Below are 21,211 nucleotides of genomic sequence, written 5' to 3' on the forward strand. Positions count from 1 at the left end.
CACTTGAATGGCACACATCACAAACCTCCCTCAGCGTTTTGCAGGAGGAAAACCTGCCTGATATTTTAGCACTGAGCTAAGCCGTTCCTCAGCCCTGTTGAATAAACACTGTTGAATATAATGAAAGGTCATATACTGAAGTGACTCCTTAGAATACAACTATGGTATATCAGAAGATACATTTGGGAGATAGTGTGCACCAAGACAGGTTTATTGCATGTTAATTACTTTTGTTCCAACTTAATCAAATATCCAATTGTAGTATATCAAAAATAACAAGGTGTAGCTACATTGATCAATTCGTTATATTTTTCAGATGCAATATTATAAACTGCCAGAGAAAGCATTCTAGTGTGTATTTGAAATAAGTATTTATTCTTAAATACTTAAGAATAAAAGGTCAAACTGCTATTTCCCACTATTGAGAATAATTACATGGAGGGAAGGCCTTATTAAATATTTTGATAAATGTAGGCAGGGAGAACTCTTCCTCAACTCTCTCTGACCTTTGAACTTTACTTGCTTGGTGGTGGTGTTCTTTCCTGTAAAGGTCAGAGGGTCCTAGTCGAAGGAGAGCACATCATAAGGGCAAAAGGGAGGAAGGGGAGAAGTAGGAGTACAGTTACATTCATGTTCGTACTGAGAGGTTTAAGATGTAAATTAATTTACTCTATTACCTTATTAGACAAAAATATATTAAAGCTAACATTGGCACCTCATTGGACAGTACATGCAAAGTGTGAACACCAGTTCTTACTACTACTGCTCCTACACAGAGTGGTCAAGATAAAACAATCAGCAGCTTTATGCTTGTGAGATAAATCTGACCCTATAGGCGTGGCTTATTTACCATTCTGCCCTTACCAATATAGACTGAACCTTTTTCTTGGTAAATCAGACCCGGTGGGAGTGGCTTATTGACTATTCCATCCGTACCGACAGACAGACAGACTGAATTATGACCTGGATCCGGGAGATGCTTCATGAACCACCTTAAGTGCATGTCTGCTCACCTTGTATCTCTGAATAAACCATCATGTATGTTGAACCTTTACCACTCTTTGAGTCAGCGCCTGGCCCCGAAACCACGATACCCATCAGAGGCATAAAAATGACTCTCCATCATTTCCTCGTCAAGTCATATAATAATACTATCTTAACAAATGTATAATAATACAGTTTAAATATTCAAAAGCATTCTAAAGCAGTGTAGCTGGTAAACACTTTTTTTTTTGTCCACCGCTGGAAATTAAACATTCAACTCTTGGTTTCACACTTAGATTTAGCAGTGCTTCTCAAACATCTCGGGAAACAACTTGATTTCACTTCTCCACCCCTCGAACCCAGCCGGCTGTCAACCGGGACCCACTGCTCTGGGCCCCACAATGCCCGGCTATCGCGCTCCGGAACGACCTTTTCAGATGACCCCTACTGCTGCTATTTATAACTCAGGGGTTGTCAACGAAATGGTCTGCGTTACATAATACTTTAAATACTCTCGGTCTGACCCCTAACCTCCCTTCCCTTACCCCCTCCCCCTTAATCTTTCTCTCTCTTCTCTTTCCTCTGACCATAGAACCCCCCCCCCCCCCCACCTCTATCTCTCTCTCGCACTCTCTCATCTCTCAACCCTTCTATTACCCCCTCTCCCCCACCTCTCTCTCTCTCTCTCTCGCTCGTTCATCTCTCACCTCTTCTCTTAGCCCCCCCCATATCTCTCTCTCTCTCTCTCTCTCTCTCCCTCGCTTTCTCTCATCTCTCACCTCTTCTCTTAGCCCCCACCCACCTCTCTCTCTCTCTCTCTCTCTCTCTCTCTCTCTCTCGCTTTCTCTCATCTCCCACCTCTTCTCTTACCTCTGCTCTCAACTCCCTCAACTCTCTCTCTCTCCCTCATCTTACACCTCTACTTTTACCCCCCCTCCCTTCCTCCTACTATCCTCTTATAATACCTATTAAGAGTATGTCGCCCCCGCCCCCTCTCTCCCCCCTCTCTCTCTCTGGTTAAGCAGGGACAAAGCTAAATGTCAGAGGGCTAAGCCCAGGCTCGGGTGACACATAGTCCTGGTTGTAACATAGTCGGATCTCTGCACTCAAATAATAGCCGGCCGGACACTCCTCCAGAGGCTGAGAAGGTCATCCAACAACTGGGAGGGGGGAGGGGTTGTTGGTTCAATTCCCCATATCCACCAATGTATGAAGTGTCCTTCAGCAGAGATCAATTAGAGAGAAACCTCACCTCTACGTGAGGTTTGAATTGTTGAGTTGGGTGGCAACCTTGAACTGTTGACCGTGTTTGTGTGTGTGTGTGTGTGTGTATGCGTGTGGGTCTGTGTATGTTTGTGTGTGTGTGTATGTGTCCAGGGAGGCCGAGTAAAGATAGAGAGTACACAGGACCAGTGGTTCATCCTATCTTTTGAATACAACTGCTGCCAAGTTCTTTATTTTATTTTTGGGAGCACTTTCAGTGTTCTTTCTTTTTCTATTTGTTACATCTATTTTTATCTCTCACAACTTTAATCATAATCGCATTTTTGCCATGCAATGAAATGAAAGATGCTTCATACACACTCGTTACTAGTATTAGCAAAGAAAATACTAATTATGGCCTTCATCCGGGCTGAAGTAAGCTTACATCTCAGCAACCTGTAGAGAGAGATTGATGAGGAATGAGTTGTCGTCGTATTATAAATGCTTCCCCATCCGGTGGAATAGCATGACTGCACAATTACGTGCTGTTGTGCTGTTCCCACTGAGACCCAATGATGGTGAAAATTAATTCACAGATAATCAATCAAACAAGGAAAATCCATCACACAGCAGGACTGAAAATGAGTGTGACATGGAATGATCGACATTTCTCCACATGCAGCTGAGAAGATATAAAAAGATAAATAAAGAAAAATAAATCCTTCACTCATATTCTAATGAATAAGGGATATTCAAAACCATTTCCAATCTTGACTGAATTAATCTCAACTACATATAAATATAAGATATGACTTCAATTTTACAATTTCATTACCAACGCCATTACCAATTCCATTCCCTACTTTAAACAAAGCCTCTCTTTGGCATAAGAGAACTGTTAAGACAGCAGCAGCATACATTAAAACCCAATCAAACATAAAGTGAAACATCAACATTGACCATTATGTTACACTCTATTCCCTTCTCCTCTACTCCCAGCGTGTGTACTACATCTCCCTGGAGTTCTACATGGGCCGCACTCTGCAGAACACCATGGTGAACCTGGCCCTGGAGAACGCCTGTGACGAGGCCACCTACCAGGTGAGAGGCCACCTGCTGGTGCTGTGAGAGGACTGCACTGTGAGGCCCCACTAGTGAGGACTGCACTGTGAGGCCCCACTAGTGAGGGCTGCACTGTGAGGCCCCACTAGTGAGGACTGCACTGTGAGGCCTTACTAGTGAGGGCTGCACTGTGGGGCCCCACTAGTGAAGGCTGCACTGTGGGGCCCTTCTAGTGAGGACTGCACTGTGAGGCCCCACTAGTGAGGGCTGCACTGTGGGGCCCCACTAGTGAGGGCTGCACTGTGGGGCCCTTCTAGTGAGGACTGCACTGTGAGGCCCCACTAGTGAGGACTGCACTGTGAGGCCCCACTAGTGAGTGACTGCACTGTGAGGCCCCACTAGTGAGGGCTGCACTGTGGGGCACCACTAGTGAGGGCTGCACTGTGGGGCCCTTCTAGTGAGGACTGCACTGTGGGGCCCCACTAGTGAGGACTGCACTGTGGGGCCCCACTAGTGAGGACTGCACTGTGGGGCCCCACTAGTGAGGACTGCACTGTGGGGCCCCACTAGTGAGGACTGCACTGTGGGGCCCCACTAGTGAGGGCTTTACTGTGGGGCCCCACTAGTGAGGACTGCACTGTGGGGCCCTTTTAGTGAGTGACTGCACTGTGGGGGCCCACTAGTGAGGACTGCACTGTGGGGCCCCACTAGTGAGGACTTTCTTTTGGGACCAGCATTGTGAGGTCCTATTTATGGGAACTTATTTTGGGGACAGTATTGTGAGGTCCTATTTGAGGGGACTTCTTTATGGGGACTTTATTGTGAGGTACTATTTGAGGGGACTTCTTTATGGTGACTTTATTGTGAGGTCCTGTTTAAGGGGACTTCTTTATGGGGACTGTATTGTGAGGTCCTATTTGAGGGAACCTCTTTATGGGGACTGTATTGTGAGGTCCTATTTGAGGGGACTTCTTTATGGGGACTGTATTGTGAGGTCCTATTTGAGGGGACCTCTTTATGGGGACTTTATTGTGAGGTCCTATTTGAGGGGACCTCTTTATGGGGACTTTATTGTGAGGCCCTATTTGAGGGGACTTCTTTATGGGGACTGTATTGTGAGGTACTATTTGAGGGGACCTCTTTATGGGGACGGTATTGTGAGGTCCTATTTGAGGGGACCTCTTTATGGGGACTGTATTGTGAGGTCCTATTTGAGGGGACCTCTTTATGGGGACTTTATTGTGAGGTCCTATTTGAGGGGACCTCTTTATGGGGACTTTATTGTGAGGTCCTATTTGAGGGCACCTCTTTATGGGGACTGTATGCTGAGGGTTTGTATAATGTGTTGTTACATTTGTGACATTTACCTTTACATTTGTGCTGTGTAATGTTGGGCAGTATAACATTGATGTGTGATATGTTGTCATGTGTGTTGGTAGCATTGTATTGTGTGTCATGCTCTTGTGTGTTGTGTGTGTCTGGCATCTAGCTGGGTCTGGACATGGAGGAGCTGCAGGAGATGGAGGAAGATGCCGGTCTTGGAAATGGAGGACTGGGTCGTCTGGCTGGTAAAGAACACACACACAATATACTATGCCTCTATTCATAAATACTGTTGTACTTTACGTGCTCCATTATTAATCACCCTGATATCCTGCCAGACTGAAAGGTTGTTGTGGTTGCATGACCAACCAATCAGAACACAATTAGTGCCTCATCTACCTCTGACTTCCTAGCCCTGCTATCCCTAATCGAATCCCGAATGGGAGAAACATGACATGGAAGAAATTATCAAACCTGTCCTGCACTAATATCCTGTTGTGCTAACCTGTTTATTTAAATATATATATAAAATATATATGAATACATCTGTGTGTCCCCAGCTTGTTTCCTGGACTCCATGGCGTCTCTGGGACTCGCGGCATACGGTTATGGAATACGTTATGAATTCGGTATCTTCAATCAAAAAATTGTCAACGGCTGGCAGGTCTGAACCACTTTGCTCTTATTCTATAAATCCCCCATTTTATTCAATTTATACCATCTCTATCTCTAATCAATTAATTGCATCATTATTTTTTGTTTTAAATGTAATTAAATGAACACTAAACAGAGGCGGGCTCATTGGTTTGCGCCACCAGGGCTCACTGTGCTCGCTGACGGACAATGCATAGTCCTCATTATCATTCCCCTGGCGCCCGACCCCTCGGTCGTTTCGTCTGTGTGACCAACACAATTGTTCTGCTGGGGCACATATGTCACTCAGGTGGAGGAGGCTGACGATTGGCTGCGCTTCGGCAACCCCTGGGAGAAGGCCCGCCCCGAATACATGCGGCCAGTGAAATTCTACGGAAGAACCGAACACCATCCTGATGGGGTCAAATGGGTGGACACTCAGGTAAAGGAAGAGCGATCTAGTCTACCGGAGCTAATGTCGACGCATTCACTGCCATTTTTAACCTTCAATGCATGTTGGACATATATTTCAAAGGGCGTTTGAGCTTTTATGGACCGGACAATAGAGGGAGAGAATAACATGTAGCATAGGAGGAGCAGAGGTCGGATCGAACCTGGGTCGCTGAAATGTGTATCTCCAACGTGATCAGCACACGAGCCAGCTTGAGCCACCATATATATTTTCCAATATCATCCATCCGCTAGTGTACTTAAAACCCCTTAGACCCTGCACAACATCAGGAACCATGGTAAACAGACACGCACGGGTCCACAACCAGTGCGCACCAACAAGACTGCCAAAGCAATGTTTCATATTGCTTTGTTTATTGCTAGCTCCTAGTACTCCTGTGCTCAAGTCCGGCGTGACAAGCACAACATCTAATCTGCAGATCAGCCGACTGTGGCCAAAGCAGCTCCCCTCAGATCTCGGCAGGGGTAGACATCCCACAAATGGACAGAATAATGGGAGAGAAAATAACAAAACCGTTGAAAACTGTACCCTCAATAGATTTTATTTGACTCTACCTACCAGATTTATTTGACTCAACCTTTTGTTGGAAACGCCCAAAAATTTTCACTTTCAAAGTCCATGCGTGTCCCTTGAAGAGAACAGAGATAAAAATATAAAACATAATTTCAAACTGAATTTTTTTTTAAATGTCTATCTTGAGGTCCCCGAACTGATTGGTATCTCCACCCAGACATAAAAAAAACATCTCACTGTTCTTTTTTTCTCAAAAAGAGTCCTCGGCGAGTATAAAACTCACAGATAAAGAACAACTTCCTAAAGTACTTCTTGGTCCTATTGTTTGGTCCCTGAGTCCATCCAGATAAATGAACTCCCAATTGCACTTTTCTACATCCCATGTCTGAATATCCCTTCAACTGATTTGTCTCCGCACAGATATATTAAAAACACACAACAACTTCATGGGGGGCTCACTGGGTAGAGGGCTTACCATACTGTCCCTATACCTCAGCGACACAGGTTCGATTCCCGCCCGTGGTCCTTTGCTGCGTATCCTCCCCTCCCCATTCCAACCTGCCCTATCTCAAAAAATGCAAAAAAAAGAATAACAAGGCAACTTCCAACTGCATTCTCTCCACCGGGACCTCCCCTCTGTCAGGTGGTGCTGGCTCTGCCCTACGACACGCCCATCCCCGGCTACAGGAACAACATCGTCAACACCATGAGGCTGTGGTCCGCCAAAGCCCCCTGCGACTTCAACCTCAAAGACTGTGAGCGGCTCCGATGGGGGGCTTTACTATTCAGAGACCAATGAGTCATAAGCGCAACGTTTTTGATGGAACAGTTGTTTATGATTATTTTCATTCATTGAGGACTGTTCTTTGATGACAGTATATGTTAATGTTGACATGTGTGGCAGCTCCATCCAGAATACTTTCTGATTATGATATATTTATTTATTATTATAAATATTTTGACAGTTAACATTGGCGACTATATCCAATATCTAAGATAACTTGCGGGTACATCCCGAATATTTCAACGATCACATATACATTTTGATGTAGTTGACAGTTAGCTTTGAAACAATATTTGATACGAAGGTTAAGGTTGGTTATAATAATATATTTCCTTTGACAGTCAACGTTGGCGGCTACATCCAGGCTGTGTTGGACAGGAACCTGGCAGAGAACATCTCCCGTGTTCTGTATCCAAACGACAACGTAAACCGTCTGCACATTTACACAAATCATCCATTCCCTTCCTGGTTATTATTATCCACAGAGGAAGTATTCAACTATTCTCAATGTGAAGGTCACTGTATCTTGAAGGAGAGAGAGAGAGAGAGAGAGAGAGAGAGAGAGAGAGAGAGAGAGAGAGAGAGAGAGAGAGAGAGAGAGAGAGAGAGAGAGAGAGAGAGAGAGAGAGAGAGAGAGAGAGAGAGAGAGAGAGAGATCAAATACACAGACTGAAAACTGAGCAGGATAACACAAAGAGGAAAAGGAAATTCAAACTGCATAATAAATTGAGGGAACACCTGAAAAGGGGGAGGGCAAACGTGTGTAACCATGACAACTGTTATCACGAAGAAAGCGTGTGTACAGTGCGCACTGAGCCTTTGGGGTTCATCAGGTTGATAGCTCAGATTATAGGGCCACAAGATTGCAGCACAGTGCAGCAGCACAAATGTAGTTTAAATGCTGCCTCCCTGCGTCATATTGATTGTGCATTGATTCAGCGCGAGGCCACACACACAAAATGTTAAACACACCTTGTTCGTTTGACATTTGTTCAACCAATCCACTCAAAAACGGAGAGAACTCTAACACAAACATGTGTAGGCCCTTTGGAAATATAGGGTTATAAATGCCAGTAGTCACACGTGACTACTAGCATGAAGATAGCGCCTTCCTGAAGTTTCTTCACCGGAGCTGGAGGTGGATTTCCATAATCTGGCTCTGGCTGTACTCTCCCTTTAGCCAGCGGCGGCCTCCCTGAAACGTGTTTCTGAGGAGAGATATCTGCAAGATCTAAAGTCCTGACCACTAAATCCCTGGCTGCTCGGGGAGGGTTCAGCGCTTAGGCAGGTTCAGTGATAACCGAAGACAGTAGATGATAACCCGCTAATCACACGTTTGACTGCTGAATGATTAAGTGCTCCTTTCAGTTTGACTCCCGTGCCAGGAGGACTGTAGTAGACGTGCGCCACAGCAGCACTTGAAAGCAGAGTGGTCATTTAAACTGTGATATTCTGGTACCACCATTAAATTGTTGTAATGCGTGACTATAGGGAAATCGTTTTTAACACACACATACACACATACAGGCACACACACAGACACCCACACATTATTAAACTATGTATCCATTTAGGTTTACCTCAGTCTATATGCATTTGTGAAACAAATGTGTCGGTTAAATTCGTCTTTATGTTAATGTCTAGATGTGAAAACGCAGCTAACACTTTTCTTTTACTTTTAAGCTCAAACAGAAAGAGCTGTTGAACCTTTTTGTGCAACAGAACACCCTTGACTGTGAGAAGAGAGACGGAGAGGGTGAGAGATAAACCTGTCTGTCTGTCTGTCTGTCTGTCTCGTTGCAGTTCTTCGAAGGCAAGGAGCTGCGTTTGAAACAGGAGTACTTTGTGGTTTCTGCCACCCTCCAGGACATCATCCGTCGCTTCAAGGTCTCAAAGTTTGGCTCCAGGGAAGTCGTTCGCACAGACTTTAACAAACTGCCTGACAAGGTACGCCAAAATACTTCTGAAGGATATACCGTTCCCTTTTCTTGGCTATTTTCACTGTTTCAGGTTTTGAGTTGAGTTGCGTTTGATGTTCAGTGTTTTCTTTACCATTGATTGGGGCTTGATATTGTTTTGAGATAACTGAGATTGAGAATGACTGTTGCCATTTTGAGGGGATATCTTCTGTTTTATTATTTCGGATGTTCGTAGGTTGCCATTCAACTGAATGACACCCACCCTGCCATGGCTATCCCTGAGCTGATGAGGGTGCTGGTGGACGAAGAACAACTGGACTGGGACAAGGTCAGCCTTCACCGACATCACACCAATACCATTATCTTAATACCAGACAAGTCCTATCTCACCGACCTTCACAAACGATAAAAAGGTTGAATTATGATTGCACCTGGGACTTTTTACTTAAAAGTTGAGTATTGTCATTCGAGAAGTCAACAGAAGGGGGCAGAATCGAGGCTGAATCAATACAGCAACAACCAGCGTGATTTGATATATTTATGTATTCAATCATATTAATGTGTTTTTTCTGCAAGACACTAATTATTAGTGGACAGCCCTAATTGCTCCGTGTATAGCAGTTGTTGTCTTGTCTCCTGCCTAACCTGTGTGTGTGTGTGTGTGTGTGTGTGTGTGTGTGTGTGTGTGTGTGTGTGTGTGTGTGTGTGTGTGTGTGTGTGTGTGGTGTGTGTCTGTGTGTGTGTATGTGTGTGTGTTTGTTGCTAGGCGTGGGACATCTGTGTGCGTACCTGTGCGTACACCAACCACACGGTTCTCCCCGAGGCGCTGGAGCGCTGGCCTATTGACCTCTTTGCCCACCTCCTGCCCCGTCACCTGGAGATTATCTACGAAATCAACAGGCGCCACCTGGAGGTAGGAGGCAGTACTGCACCTCAACTCACTCTCACACACACACACACACACACACACACACACACACACACACACACACACACACACACACACACACACACACACACACACACACACACACACACACACACCATCTCCTGCAAAAGTACTCTAATGAGACGTTTAGGTTGATGTGTTTAATATAGTTCACAGGATTATTTAGCGCTTCCTTAAATCTGACGACGTTCTCAACAAGGGTCACTCTTCAAAACGAGAAGTGTAAATACGTATTGTTGTGTTCTTTCTACTGAGTAATTAATTTCCAAGCTAAATATGTATGTGCATACAAACAAAGGCATGAACACACTTCCTTTGTGGTATTTCAATCACACCTTATCTTTGCAGTCATTTATGTGTGATTGAATTGAAATGTTGCATTTGGTGAGTATGTGCATATAATTCAGAGGAACATAAAACACACATAAACACTGCATTTAGCGGACCAAGACACATTGTACACCTGGGTGGAAATCTCCCCCCTTTACCTCTCCGTTGTGCTGTCGTCCTCCGCCAGAACGTTGCAGCCAGATTCCCAGGCGACCATGAGCGCCTGTGCCGTATGTCCCTGGTGGAGGAGGGCGGCCAGAAGAGGGTCAACATGGCCCACCTCTGCATCGTGGGCTCGCACGCCGTCAACGGCGTCGCCCAGATCCACTCCGACATCCTAACGGCAACCATGTAAGGCATCTCCAGTACCTTACTATTCAGGAGCACTCCTGTTTAGCCGTGGAGCTAAAGGGTTTTTATCAAAAGCCTGTTTGTAGATACAGGTCATATAGGAGAAGGCAAGCCTGGCTCAAAGGTACCTAAAGGTAGAGTGCAGACATTGAGGTATGAAACGGGGATCTTTTGGCTTGGAGTCAACCCTGGGAGTTAAGCCTAATAACAAACTGCCCTGCCGCGTAAAAGTACAGGTACACATACAACTCTCTTTAAATGCTAGTGTAAGCTAGCAATGACTTAGATATGTTCTAATCAGAGCAAAATGTTGCTCAGAGTCAATGTTACATATTAGAACAATAAGGGATATTAATGGCTTCAATCGTGATATACCTTGAATGTCCTTGACTGTCCTTGAATGTCTTTGAGTGTCCTTGAATGTCCTTGAATGTTCTTGTCTCTCCAGCTTCAAGGACTTCTATGAGATGGATCCCCACAAGTTCCAGAACAAGACCAACGGCATCACCCCCCGACGCTGGCTGGTCATGTGCAACCCTGGCCTGGCTGAGGTCATCGCTGAGGTGGGTGTCTTGTCAAACACACAAACACCCACATACACACATGCACATCCTAAAGCTGGGCCTATGTCCTCTCAGTAAACTGTACTATCGGGAGTGTACACGATGGTGCGGTATGACAACATGTTGGCGGTGGACGCGTTTCGTTCCTCAGAGGATCGGTGAGGATTTCATCCGAGATCTGGACCAGCTGAAGGGGCTACTCAAGTACGTCAACGATGAAGCCTTCATCCGAGACATCGCCAAAGTCAAACAGGTACAGTAACAGATGGTGTATAGCCTTCATTTACTGCAGTAAAAAGGTTCATTCTGACACACAAACAGTGTCAACAACAACGTGATAATAATAATAATTAGATACGGGCGGATTTGTTGTATATTTTTATAAATAATACAATAGGGTTCCTACGTTTTTCGTAGGACTCATAATAATATTAATATTAATTACTCATTTATTTTTCTTTCCTCATGCCTGTGTAGGAAAACAAGCTGAAGTTTGCCGCCCACCTGGAGGAGCACTACAAGGTGAAGATCAACCCCAACTCCATGTTTGACATCCAGGTGAAAAGGATCCACGAGTACAAGAGACAGCTGCTCAACTGCCTGCACATGATCACCTACTACAACCGTACGCCCATCGCAACGCACACTGACACACCAGCACGCACGGAAACAACACACTGCAAAAAGCAACACACCACCCCGCACATTGCCAACACACTGCAACAGACCAACACACCACCACGCACGGTACCAACACACCACAACAACGCACGGCACAAACACACACGAGACCGACCAATCACCTCACAAATATCCACCACATCACAGCACGTCGCCAACACACCGCACACACCATCACACCACAACACACTATAACACATGTCACTAACACACCACACAGTACGCAAAACACCATAACACATGTCACCAACACACCAACTTACCACGACACACCAATCACACATGTCACCAACACATCAACGTACACCATAAAACATGTCACCAACATACGCACACACCAACACACTACAACACACCATAACACATGTCACCCAAACACCCCGACACACGTCACCAACACACCGAACAATAGCCGCTACACAACCCTATATACCGGCCTCATTGGCAGTGTGAAATATGTTGTTTAAGGATGCCTGTGACACCAGTTTTTCCTGCAGATAGGCGTTTTAGTGCCTGTAAATTTGACCAAAAAGTCTCTCCCAAACAAACAGTCCAACAAGCACACACACATACACACAGCTAAATAAAACACTGATTTCTTCCTCAGGGATCAAGAAGGAGCCCAACAAGCAGTGGACCCCCAGAACAGTCATGATCGGAGGAAAGGTTCGCTGCCTTTAATGTACAACCCTAAATCAGACAGAAAACAAGCTCCACAAGTCATTTATCACCTTTTTATGTCTCTCTCTCGTCTCTCGTCTCCAATTCTCTCCCCCTCTCTCTTTCTTTCCATGTCCCATCTCTCTCTCTCGCTCATACTGTTGCTACGCAGGCGGCCCCTGGTTACCACACGGCCAAGATGATCATCCGCATGATCACAGCGATTGGTGAGGTGATCAATAACGACCCGGTGGTGGGCGACCGCCTGAAGGTGATCTTCCTGGAGAACTACAGAGTCACCCTGGCAGAGAAAGGTACCTCAATCGCTCACCTGGGTTCCCTTTGTTACACCCACACCTCTCTCCCTCTCTCTCTCTCTCTCTCTCTCTCTCTATCTTAAAGTCTCTCTCTCTGCTTCCACCTGATTCTCTCTCTCTCTCTCTCCCCATCTCCCTCTCCCTCTCTCTCTCTCTCTCTCTCTCTCTCTCTCTCTCTCTCTCTCTCTCTCTCTCTCTCTCTCTCTCTCTCTCTCTCAACGTCTCTCTCTGCCTCCACCTTATTCTCTCTCTCTCTCTCTCTCTCTCTCTCTCTCTCTCTCTCTCTCTTTTTCTCTCTCGCTCTCTCCAACTCGCCCTAGCACTTCCCCCGCAGAATGAAGATGCTGCTGTCTTTTTTTACCCAATCAACATTAAATGCCCTATTTGCTTTGCTAAATATGAGCAATAGCTGGAGAGATTATCCATCCATCTGTCAATTAACCCATCCATCAATCTATCTATCAAACTGTAAAGCTTTCCACTGCCCTATTTGCTTTGCTAAATAAGATGGAGTGATGCATGACTGGACAGATCATCTATCTCCAGCGATTGATTTATCCATCGGTCTATCAAAGCCAACAGGGCTTTAACGTTTGAGAGAAGGAACGACGGATAGAAAAGTGAGTGAAAGATAGACAGACGGGTGGACGGATAGAGTAGACGTGGGTCATCTTGAGGGCAAGCACATCCTAATACTGTACCCTAAACTAAAGAAATCGTGTATCGATTGATAGAGATTACAGTTAGACGATACAATACGATTTATCGTGCATCCCAGCAGCTGCCTTTACAAACATCACAGACAAGACAAGACATAAAACACAGGACATCAAGACAGGACCCAAAAATAAAATAAAAACACATACATACAGAAGACGACATTTATGGCCCGTCAGCATGCATTTGATCTGGGATTAAGTGCCCTTATTCTCTTTGAGGATTGACTGGTTAACATAAAAAGTTCTTCCTTTCCAAATGTTGGAACCCTAGATCTCAGATTTGATGGTGAAAGATTTTACTCAGTGTTCGGGACGTGCTTAGGGTCGGAGGAAATGCTGTTAGCCGACCGCAGTATTTTTAATGATAGGCTGATCATACAGAGCCAGGCCCTGTGTGGGGGCCTCTCTGCCTCCCGTCCCCTGTCTCCTGGACTAACGAGCCTCTCTCTACCGACAGCCATCCCCGCCGCCGACCTCTCCCAGCAGATCTCCACGGCCGGGACGGAGGCGTCCGGCACGGGCAACATGAAGTTCATGCTGAACGGCGCGCTGACCATCGGCACCATGGACGGGGCCAACGTGGAGATGGCGGAGGAGGCCGGCGACGGGAACCTCTTCATCTTCGGCATGAGGGTGGACGACGTGACCGCGCTGGACAAGAAGGGGTAAGAAGGGGCTCCGCCTCGGGGGTTCTCCGATGTGTTTGGACGCCGTTTTGTGGTCCAATTTGTAGGTGTGAACATTTTTGTTGATCGGTGTTTCACACGTGTCGGTGACACTCACAACCTATATCTGGGTTGTCATGGGGATATCAACAGGTGTGCTTAAAGCATAGGCAAAGTCCTTCTTTCGGCTTGAATTGGAACCCTATAAAAAATGCATTTTGGGCTTAGTATTCTAGGAAGGCGGAGTCATCCCAGCGGATATGACCTGCTGCAGGTTTGGGTTCATGTTGTGTTTGAGTTATAATGAGTGATTATTATGGAATGCGACACACTATTAGTGTCTGAGTGGCATAACTGGCTCTCTGATGCGGACATCAACAACCCCCGCTGCGCAGAAGGCACCATTAACAAAAAATGCCCTAGATTACTATATTGAAGTAATATAAGACATATTACTAAAACAAAAAAAACAGGTTTGGCTTCACTTCCACTTTAGAATATAGCAGGGGACTATGCTACATCGCCCCCTACAGGCCGGACATTGCAAAAGCCATTATAAACCCTATTAAATATCACCACAGGGATTTTTTAACATATCTTTTTATCTATTCTGTGTGTATATTATTTGATAACATGCGCACTTAGCCGTATCATCATTTACACAAAAGTACAAAAAGGAAAGAGCAAATCTATTCTAAACCATGCTGTACGTGTTGTCAGGGATCTGTGAGACCTGACGTTGCCATGGTAACTGTCTGAGACTACCGGCGGCGCAGAGATCGGGCAGACTGTATTAATAGAAAGAAAGAATTCACGCCGTGAATCCAGCAGTAAAGCCCACACACACGCTCGCACAAACACACGCACACACACACAGGTACGCAAACGCGTGCACACGCACCACAGTGCCCGCACACACAGCAGAAGGAATGCAGCCTTCTCAGACATAATTGGACTCCACAGCAGGGAGACCCGGTAGGATCCAGGGCCCAGAGCCCCTCACTGGGAGGAGGGCTGGTGCTGTGATCACGGAGCAGGAGAAGCACAGCCATGGTGGCCACAAAACACTTCATTATCAATGTGAATAAAGTCCCAGCTACAGGGGCTGGACGCTAAGAGGTTCTTTCCATTCCAAATTGAATGTGGATACCTGCAAACGATTTTGGACACAGTTGAGAGACGGGCTTAGTCCGATTAATCCCAGACAGGAAAATGTCGTAAACTTGTTGACCTTTGATGGAACCTTTTTAAATCAAGGGAAAAATTACTAAAAGAGAAAAAAATTGACAGAACGTGTCCCAGTAGTCAGTCGTTATCTCTTGAAATTGAGAAGAGATTCTGTGCATTCTGGACATGGGATGTGATCATTAGGACGTTATATCTTACAAATCTGCCCTTGGGTGGGACTCTGAGTACTGCAGACTTAAAGGGTTTGTGAAGGTACGTCCCAGTGTGGTAAGTGTGTTGCGGGTCATCCTGACATTCCCTATAAGTCAAAGATCAAACTGTCACAGGGAAAGCAAGTAATGATCATTGTATAACCAGGGGAAAGCAATCATTGACCTGTCGTAAACTCAAATGTTTGGGGTGAAGAGACATGGTTCATGCATTTCTTCTCCCGGTTTGTGCACAGCCATCACAGTTTATGAGCTGCCATCACAATCCCAGCTCCATTATATTAGCCCCATATACCAAGCAAAAATAAATAGGCCCATATATCAATATGTCAAGCCTATACATATAAAGACTATGCATCCATATTTGAAGCCTATATATAAAGCCTTTACATCCATATATCAAGCCTATATAAAGCCTATATATGTCAAGCCTATTTATAAGCCTATATATAATAATATATCAATCCTAAGTATACAACTTGTAATAATAATAATAATAATAATACATTTAATTTAGAGGCGCCTTTCAAGACACCCAAGGTCACCTTACAGAGCATATAGTCATCATTCAAAACTATGTAAAACAGACTAGGAATAAAAGAAAAACAGAGGTTAAACATGAAGAATAATAATAATGAATAACACTCAAAGACGCCTACAGTGAAGGGGGGACCTCACTAACCACCACCAATGTGTAGCACCCACTTGGGTGATGCACGGCAGCCAATCGGCCAATCTTGTACATCCATATGTTTTTATTTCAGCCTTTATTTCAGTATCTAGCCTATGTATCAACCCTAAATAATGTAAGCTTATATAATGAAGTCCATATTTGTACATCAAACCAACATTGACACACTCCTATATATACCAAGCTATATCAAGCTTACGTATCAAACCAACTTTGACACAGTCCTAGTCTTATGCCATCTTTGAAATGGAAATATGTAATACACTCGTGGGATTTGCAACAGATGATTTCTAGAAATAAAAAAATATGTCAAAGGTAATCATTGCCGAACCCGTTCAAAATCATAATCCCTAGGTGGAAAGAGGCACCCTATCAGAACTCCTGTACACAACCTTACCCCCCTCCACATACTAAACCACACTCACCTACTCAACCTTACCCCCCTACGCCCGTTCAAACCCACACACTCACTCACCTACGCACCACACACCTGCTAACCCTCACCCCCGTACAAACTCACACACACATCCACACACTCTCCCTTACAAAATCACCAACGCATTCTCACCCACACACACTCGTCCACACTCCCCCTCCTTCCCACACACACCCTCCTCCCCCACACCCTCACTCAACCATCCTCCCCCACACTCTCACCCAGCCATCCTCCCCCACACTTCAAGTTTGAGCCACAAAGGTTGTGTGTGGCGGAGCAGAAACGTTGACTTTTCATACTAAAGGAATCAACCAATGTTTGACTGTATGAATGAATAGAATAAAGTTTGTATCCTCCTTGCGGTGCCGCCCAGATACCATGCTGTGGATTACTACAATCGCCTGCCAGAGCTCAAACAGGCCATGGACCAGATCTCCTCAGGGTTCTTCAGTCCCAAGCAGCCTGACCTCTTCAAGGAGATAGTGGACATGCTCATGCACCATGACAGGTAACGCACCTGGCTGGCCTGCCTGTCCGTCTGTCTATTCATCTCTATGTCTGCCTGTCCCATATCTCGCTGTCTATCTCTCTCTGCTTGTCAGTCAAACTTAAAAAAAAAATATGGCGAAATTGGAAATGATTGATGACCATGTAAATGGTTTGCTGAAGATATTTATGTTAATCTATTATAATGGCTTTTTTTCTCGATCGTTTCTTACAGGTTTAAAGTGTTTGCTGACTATGAAGATTACATCAAATGCCAAGAACAAGTCAATGAGTTGTATAAGGTGGGCGTCATGAATTATCTCCATTGAAGTAACAGTATGATAATGGTCCTGTCTCTCCCAAATAGTGGAGCATGGCAGTACCACTGCCATGGCTAGGTTGGGGGTTCTATGACCAATGGGCCAGCCCAGGCTTCCATGCACGGCACTCACACTGTTGTTTTAAGACACTGGATGAAAGCGTCGACCAAAGGGCGAATGTATCACAAATGTTTTTATTGAGATGTTCCCCGTTTTCTTCCCACCAGAACCCCAAAGAATGGACCAAGAAGGTGATCTACAACATCGCCGGCTCTGGAAAGTTCTCCAGCGATCGCACCATCGCCCAGTACGCCCGCGAGATCTGGGGCGTGGAGCCCACCCTTGAGAAGATCCCAGCCCCCGACGATATCTAGAGGGCCTGCCACCGAGATCCCACCACGGACACGGATCGTCACTCCTAACCCACACCTGTGGTCATGAGCCTACCTGTATCCCCCATCGGTGATGTCATCTCGGCCTACACGATAAATAAATCATCTTTGGGAAAAATGAATTGGGTTGCAGAGTAGTCTTTCGCGCTAACAGGCAGTGTTGATCGCAAGTTTTCCACAACAAATGAATGGCCTCCCTACGTGTGTGTATCATTATAAACTTTTTCTTGTTACATTCTGTGGTGTTTTTTTTACAGTCAAACTTTTTTTTTTTATGCTAACAACAAGCAAGCTAACGTAGCAAGCAAGTGCTCTAGAGAGTCGGTTGATTGACCATATATGGGCAGCGGTTACTTTACTACGTCTGCGATGGTCCTCTTCCCCTTTAAGTGCGCTCCGGGTTTTATTTACTCCACAGCGTCTGTTGTTCACGGCCAGAGAGACCCCCATCTGCCTTCCACCTGCAACAGCAAAGCCATAAAGACCACCGCAGGGTTTGCCCAACCATGATGGTGCACTATCTGTATCTGGAAGATTCTTTGGGGGCTTTATGAGTTAATGTGTTGCTGTGACACGTCTGAGGGGGATTTGTGGTCTGAGCAGTAGTCTTTATTTTTTTAAGTAAAGAATACTTTATTTAGAATAACACACATTCTGAATAAATGTCTTGTCTAAAACGGATGGAAGATTTCAGTTACTTTCTACCTGATCCTACTCACTACATTGGGCATTTTAGTAGACAAATCATATAGGCTATTCATCAGCATGAGTCAGCATAAACTTCCCTTTCAAACACTACAGTTAAAGTAGGCCACTTACTCTATTAAGCCAACTTTATAAAACTATTACCAATGTAGGATACTTCAGAGAATTATTAAAACATATTTATTTTTAGGTAATGGCACATTAATTATGAAATCTGATGCCCAAAATATTGTCTGCGTAAAATAAACATTGTAGGTGTAGGTATAGATTTTTTTCTTGGGAGTAAAAATGTAATTAAATAAAAGACATTATTAGGAATTATCAAATTGATAAAACAGTGAACAATAAAGCAGCTCTTGCAGAAGTGTGTCAAACATAACCTAGAACTCAAAACACACACACTCACACATCCCTATCATACTCTCACACACACACACACACACACACACACACACACACACACACACACACACACACACACACACACACACACACACACACACACACACACACACTTCACATTGGGGCACTGTGACCTAAAGCTAATTGCGCCCCAAGCAGGGGCGTAGCCAGGAAATGATTACTGTGGTGGCCATTGCACATGAAAAATTAACATTTAAATCCAAAAACAACATATGTGTAATCCAGGACATATAAAGACTGGGACCAGAAGATAATTACTTTCTCGAAACCCATACATATTTTTCGGTCTCATAGGTCCCATGGGCTCAACCAGAAGGGGCGTGCACATATATGCCCCGGATTACACATATGTTGTTTGTGGATTTAAATGATAACTTTTCATGTCAAGAGTTTGACCGTTTAATCGTTTAGATGTCTGGCAGCCCGGGAGTACAATCCCTTTCTTCTCTGGACTGCCGCCGAAGCTTCGGCGGCAGTCCCGCACCTCCGGCGGTGCCGCCGGCAGGGAAAGGGATTGTACTTCTGGAGCTCAGCTGCTGCCGAGTTCCCCCGCCGGAGCTGCTTGTCCGCTGGTCCACAGAATCTTAGCTATGCTCTGATTGGAGGGGAGAGAGGAAGTGGGAGGTAATATTAAACGGTGCCCCCTTCCTACATAGGGGGGGGGGGGGGGGGCGCCGAAACGGGACTCGCTCGTTTGGTAACTGTAGGCGGGGTACTTTCAGACATGCATATCTCACTCAAAAAATTATGTAGGCCTACAGACTTTTTTCAAAGTTTGTATTCGTGTGGGAGCACCAGAGACCCAAAACTACACCCCAAATCCTAGGAAAAGGGTTGTTTTCATAATATGTCCCATTTAAATGAAAGGTTGGGTATGGGATTTGCGAAACACCAGCAGATTTTGAAAAGACACAACTCAAATGGTCCTACCCACTCTCCTTCAACGCTGACTCTGACTCCAACCAATCCAAGTACATGGACCCGTAATCATGCACGGGTGCGAACACAGATGCGCGCAGGGGTGCCCAACCAGTCGATCGCGGTCTACCAGTAGACCGCCGACAGATCCCAAGTCGACCGCGAGGGGTGAAGAATAAAATAAAATAAAATTTGCGCGGGACATATACGCGCGGTAGCGCATGCGCTGTCAACAGCAGTTGAAAGCCGTCAACAGTAGTTACGCACTCCTAAACGTTGGCATGGCTGAGGGGAAACGAGCTAAGACCTACCATTTTCACCCTGAGTGGGAGGAAGTTTATTGATTATTGTTGAGAAGGTGCCGTGCGCAGACGGAATGAAACCCCCACTGAAGTCCTGAAGTCCCCCCCCCCCCCGCTTGAAGGTAGGTTTGCAATGTTGACACTAGGCTGGTAGATCTCGGGAGGTTGGCTACTTGAAAAGTAGATCTTGGGTCAAAAAAGGTTGGGCACCCCTGCGCTAGAGCGAGCCAGGCTAGCTAGGTTGGAGTTTAGGGTTGTCTTCTAGTGCTAGGTCAAAATGTGGATTAGCTAGTTAGCTAGCTCCAGTAGCTACCGCAGGATAACAACAAACAGAAGCTTGCTCTTGGTCACGAGCTTTGAGTATGTGCACGAAGGGGTCACGTGTGGGGAGAGGAGGAGGGGGAGTGCAGTACGACCGTTTGATTGACGTACTTAGTGTCCAATGCCACTCGGTGGTTCTGGAAGTCATTGGCTGGAGTTTTTCGAGCCACGGCACGTTCCACAGATGATTGACTTGTTTAATTTTCATGTCAGTACTTCTAACTCAGTGGCTGTAAGTGGGTTATGATAAGGATTTCAAGTAATTTTGCAAAAATGGCCAACCTTTAATTGGAAGATGCAATCCTAATTTAGAAAGCAAACTAATGTCACAACAATTTAAAAGCACTTGGTTATGTTAGTGAACTAATACTTTTAACCAAGCACAATACATAACAATCTTTAATTTGCTTTTTAGTAGAAAATTCATAAAGGCATCAGCATCAGTCATTGCAATGTTATCGTTTAACCACAAAAGTTAGGTAACGTATTAACACTTTTAAATGCTTACAAACTTTTCCGCACTCAGATACAGAGAGACAGAGAAATAAAAATCCAACACACACACACACACACACACACACACACACACACACACACACACACACACACGCACACACACACACACACACACACACACACACACACACACACACACACACACACACACACAGTAGTTTCAACACTGCATCAGT

At 45.2% G+C, this 21,211-nt stretch overlaps 1 protein-coding gene across 1 annotated transcript in view; it reads left to right on the forward strand.

Moving 5' to 3' along the window:
• Positions 1–18,083, forward strand: part of pygma (phosphorylase, glycogen, muscle A) — an 18,931-nt gene extending 848 nt beyond the window's left edge. The window contains exons 2-20 of the mRNA XM_056594357.1: positions 3,187–3,288; positions 4,739–4,817; positions 5,133–5,236; positions 5,516–5,647; positions 6,834–6,945; positions 7,316–7,398; positions 8,778–8,921; positions 9,129–9,221; positions 9,660–9,806; positions 10,360–10,523; positions 10,972–11,086; positions 11,238–11,339; positions 11,564–11,711; positions 12,375–12,433; positions 12,600–12,741; positions 13,921–14,128; positions 17,026–17,160; positions 17,374–17,440; positions 17,686–18,083. Coding sequence (XP_056450332.1) covers positions 3,187–3,288; positions 4,739–4,817; positions 5,133–5,236; positions 5,516–5,647; positions 6,834–6,945; positions 7,316–7,398; positions 8,778–8,921; positions 9,129–9,221; positions 9,660–9,806; positions 10,360–10,523; positions 10,972–11,086; positions 11,238–11,339; positions 11,564–11,711; positions 12,375–12,433; positions 12,600–12,741; positions 13,921–14,128; positions 17,026–17,160; positions 17,374–17,440; positions 17,686–17,832 — 2,283 coding nt within the window. The 3' untranslated portion in view covers positions 17,833–18,083. The remainder of the gene's footprint in view (positions 1–3,186; positions 3,289–4,738; positions 4,818–5,132; positions 5,237–5,515; positions 5,648–6,833; positions 6,946–7,315; positions 7,399–8,777; positions 8,922–9,128; positions 9,222–9,659; positions 9,807–10,359; positions 10,524–10,971; positions 11,087–11,237; positions 11,340–11,563; positions 11,712–12,374; positions 12,434–12,599; positions 12,742–13,920; positions 14,129–17,025; positions 17,161–17,373; positions 17,441–17,685) is intronic.
• The last annotated feature ends 3,128 nt before the right edge of the window (positions 18,084–21,211 follow it).

Source organism: Gadus chalcogrammus, chromosome 7 (assembly GCF_026213295.1).
Source record: "Gadus chalcogrammus isolate NIFS_2021 chromosome 7, NIFS_Gcha_1.0, whole genome shotgun sequence".
Lineage (NCBI taxonomy): Eukaryota > Metazoa > Chordata > Actinopteri > Gadiformes > Gadidae > Gadus > Gadus chalcogrammus.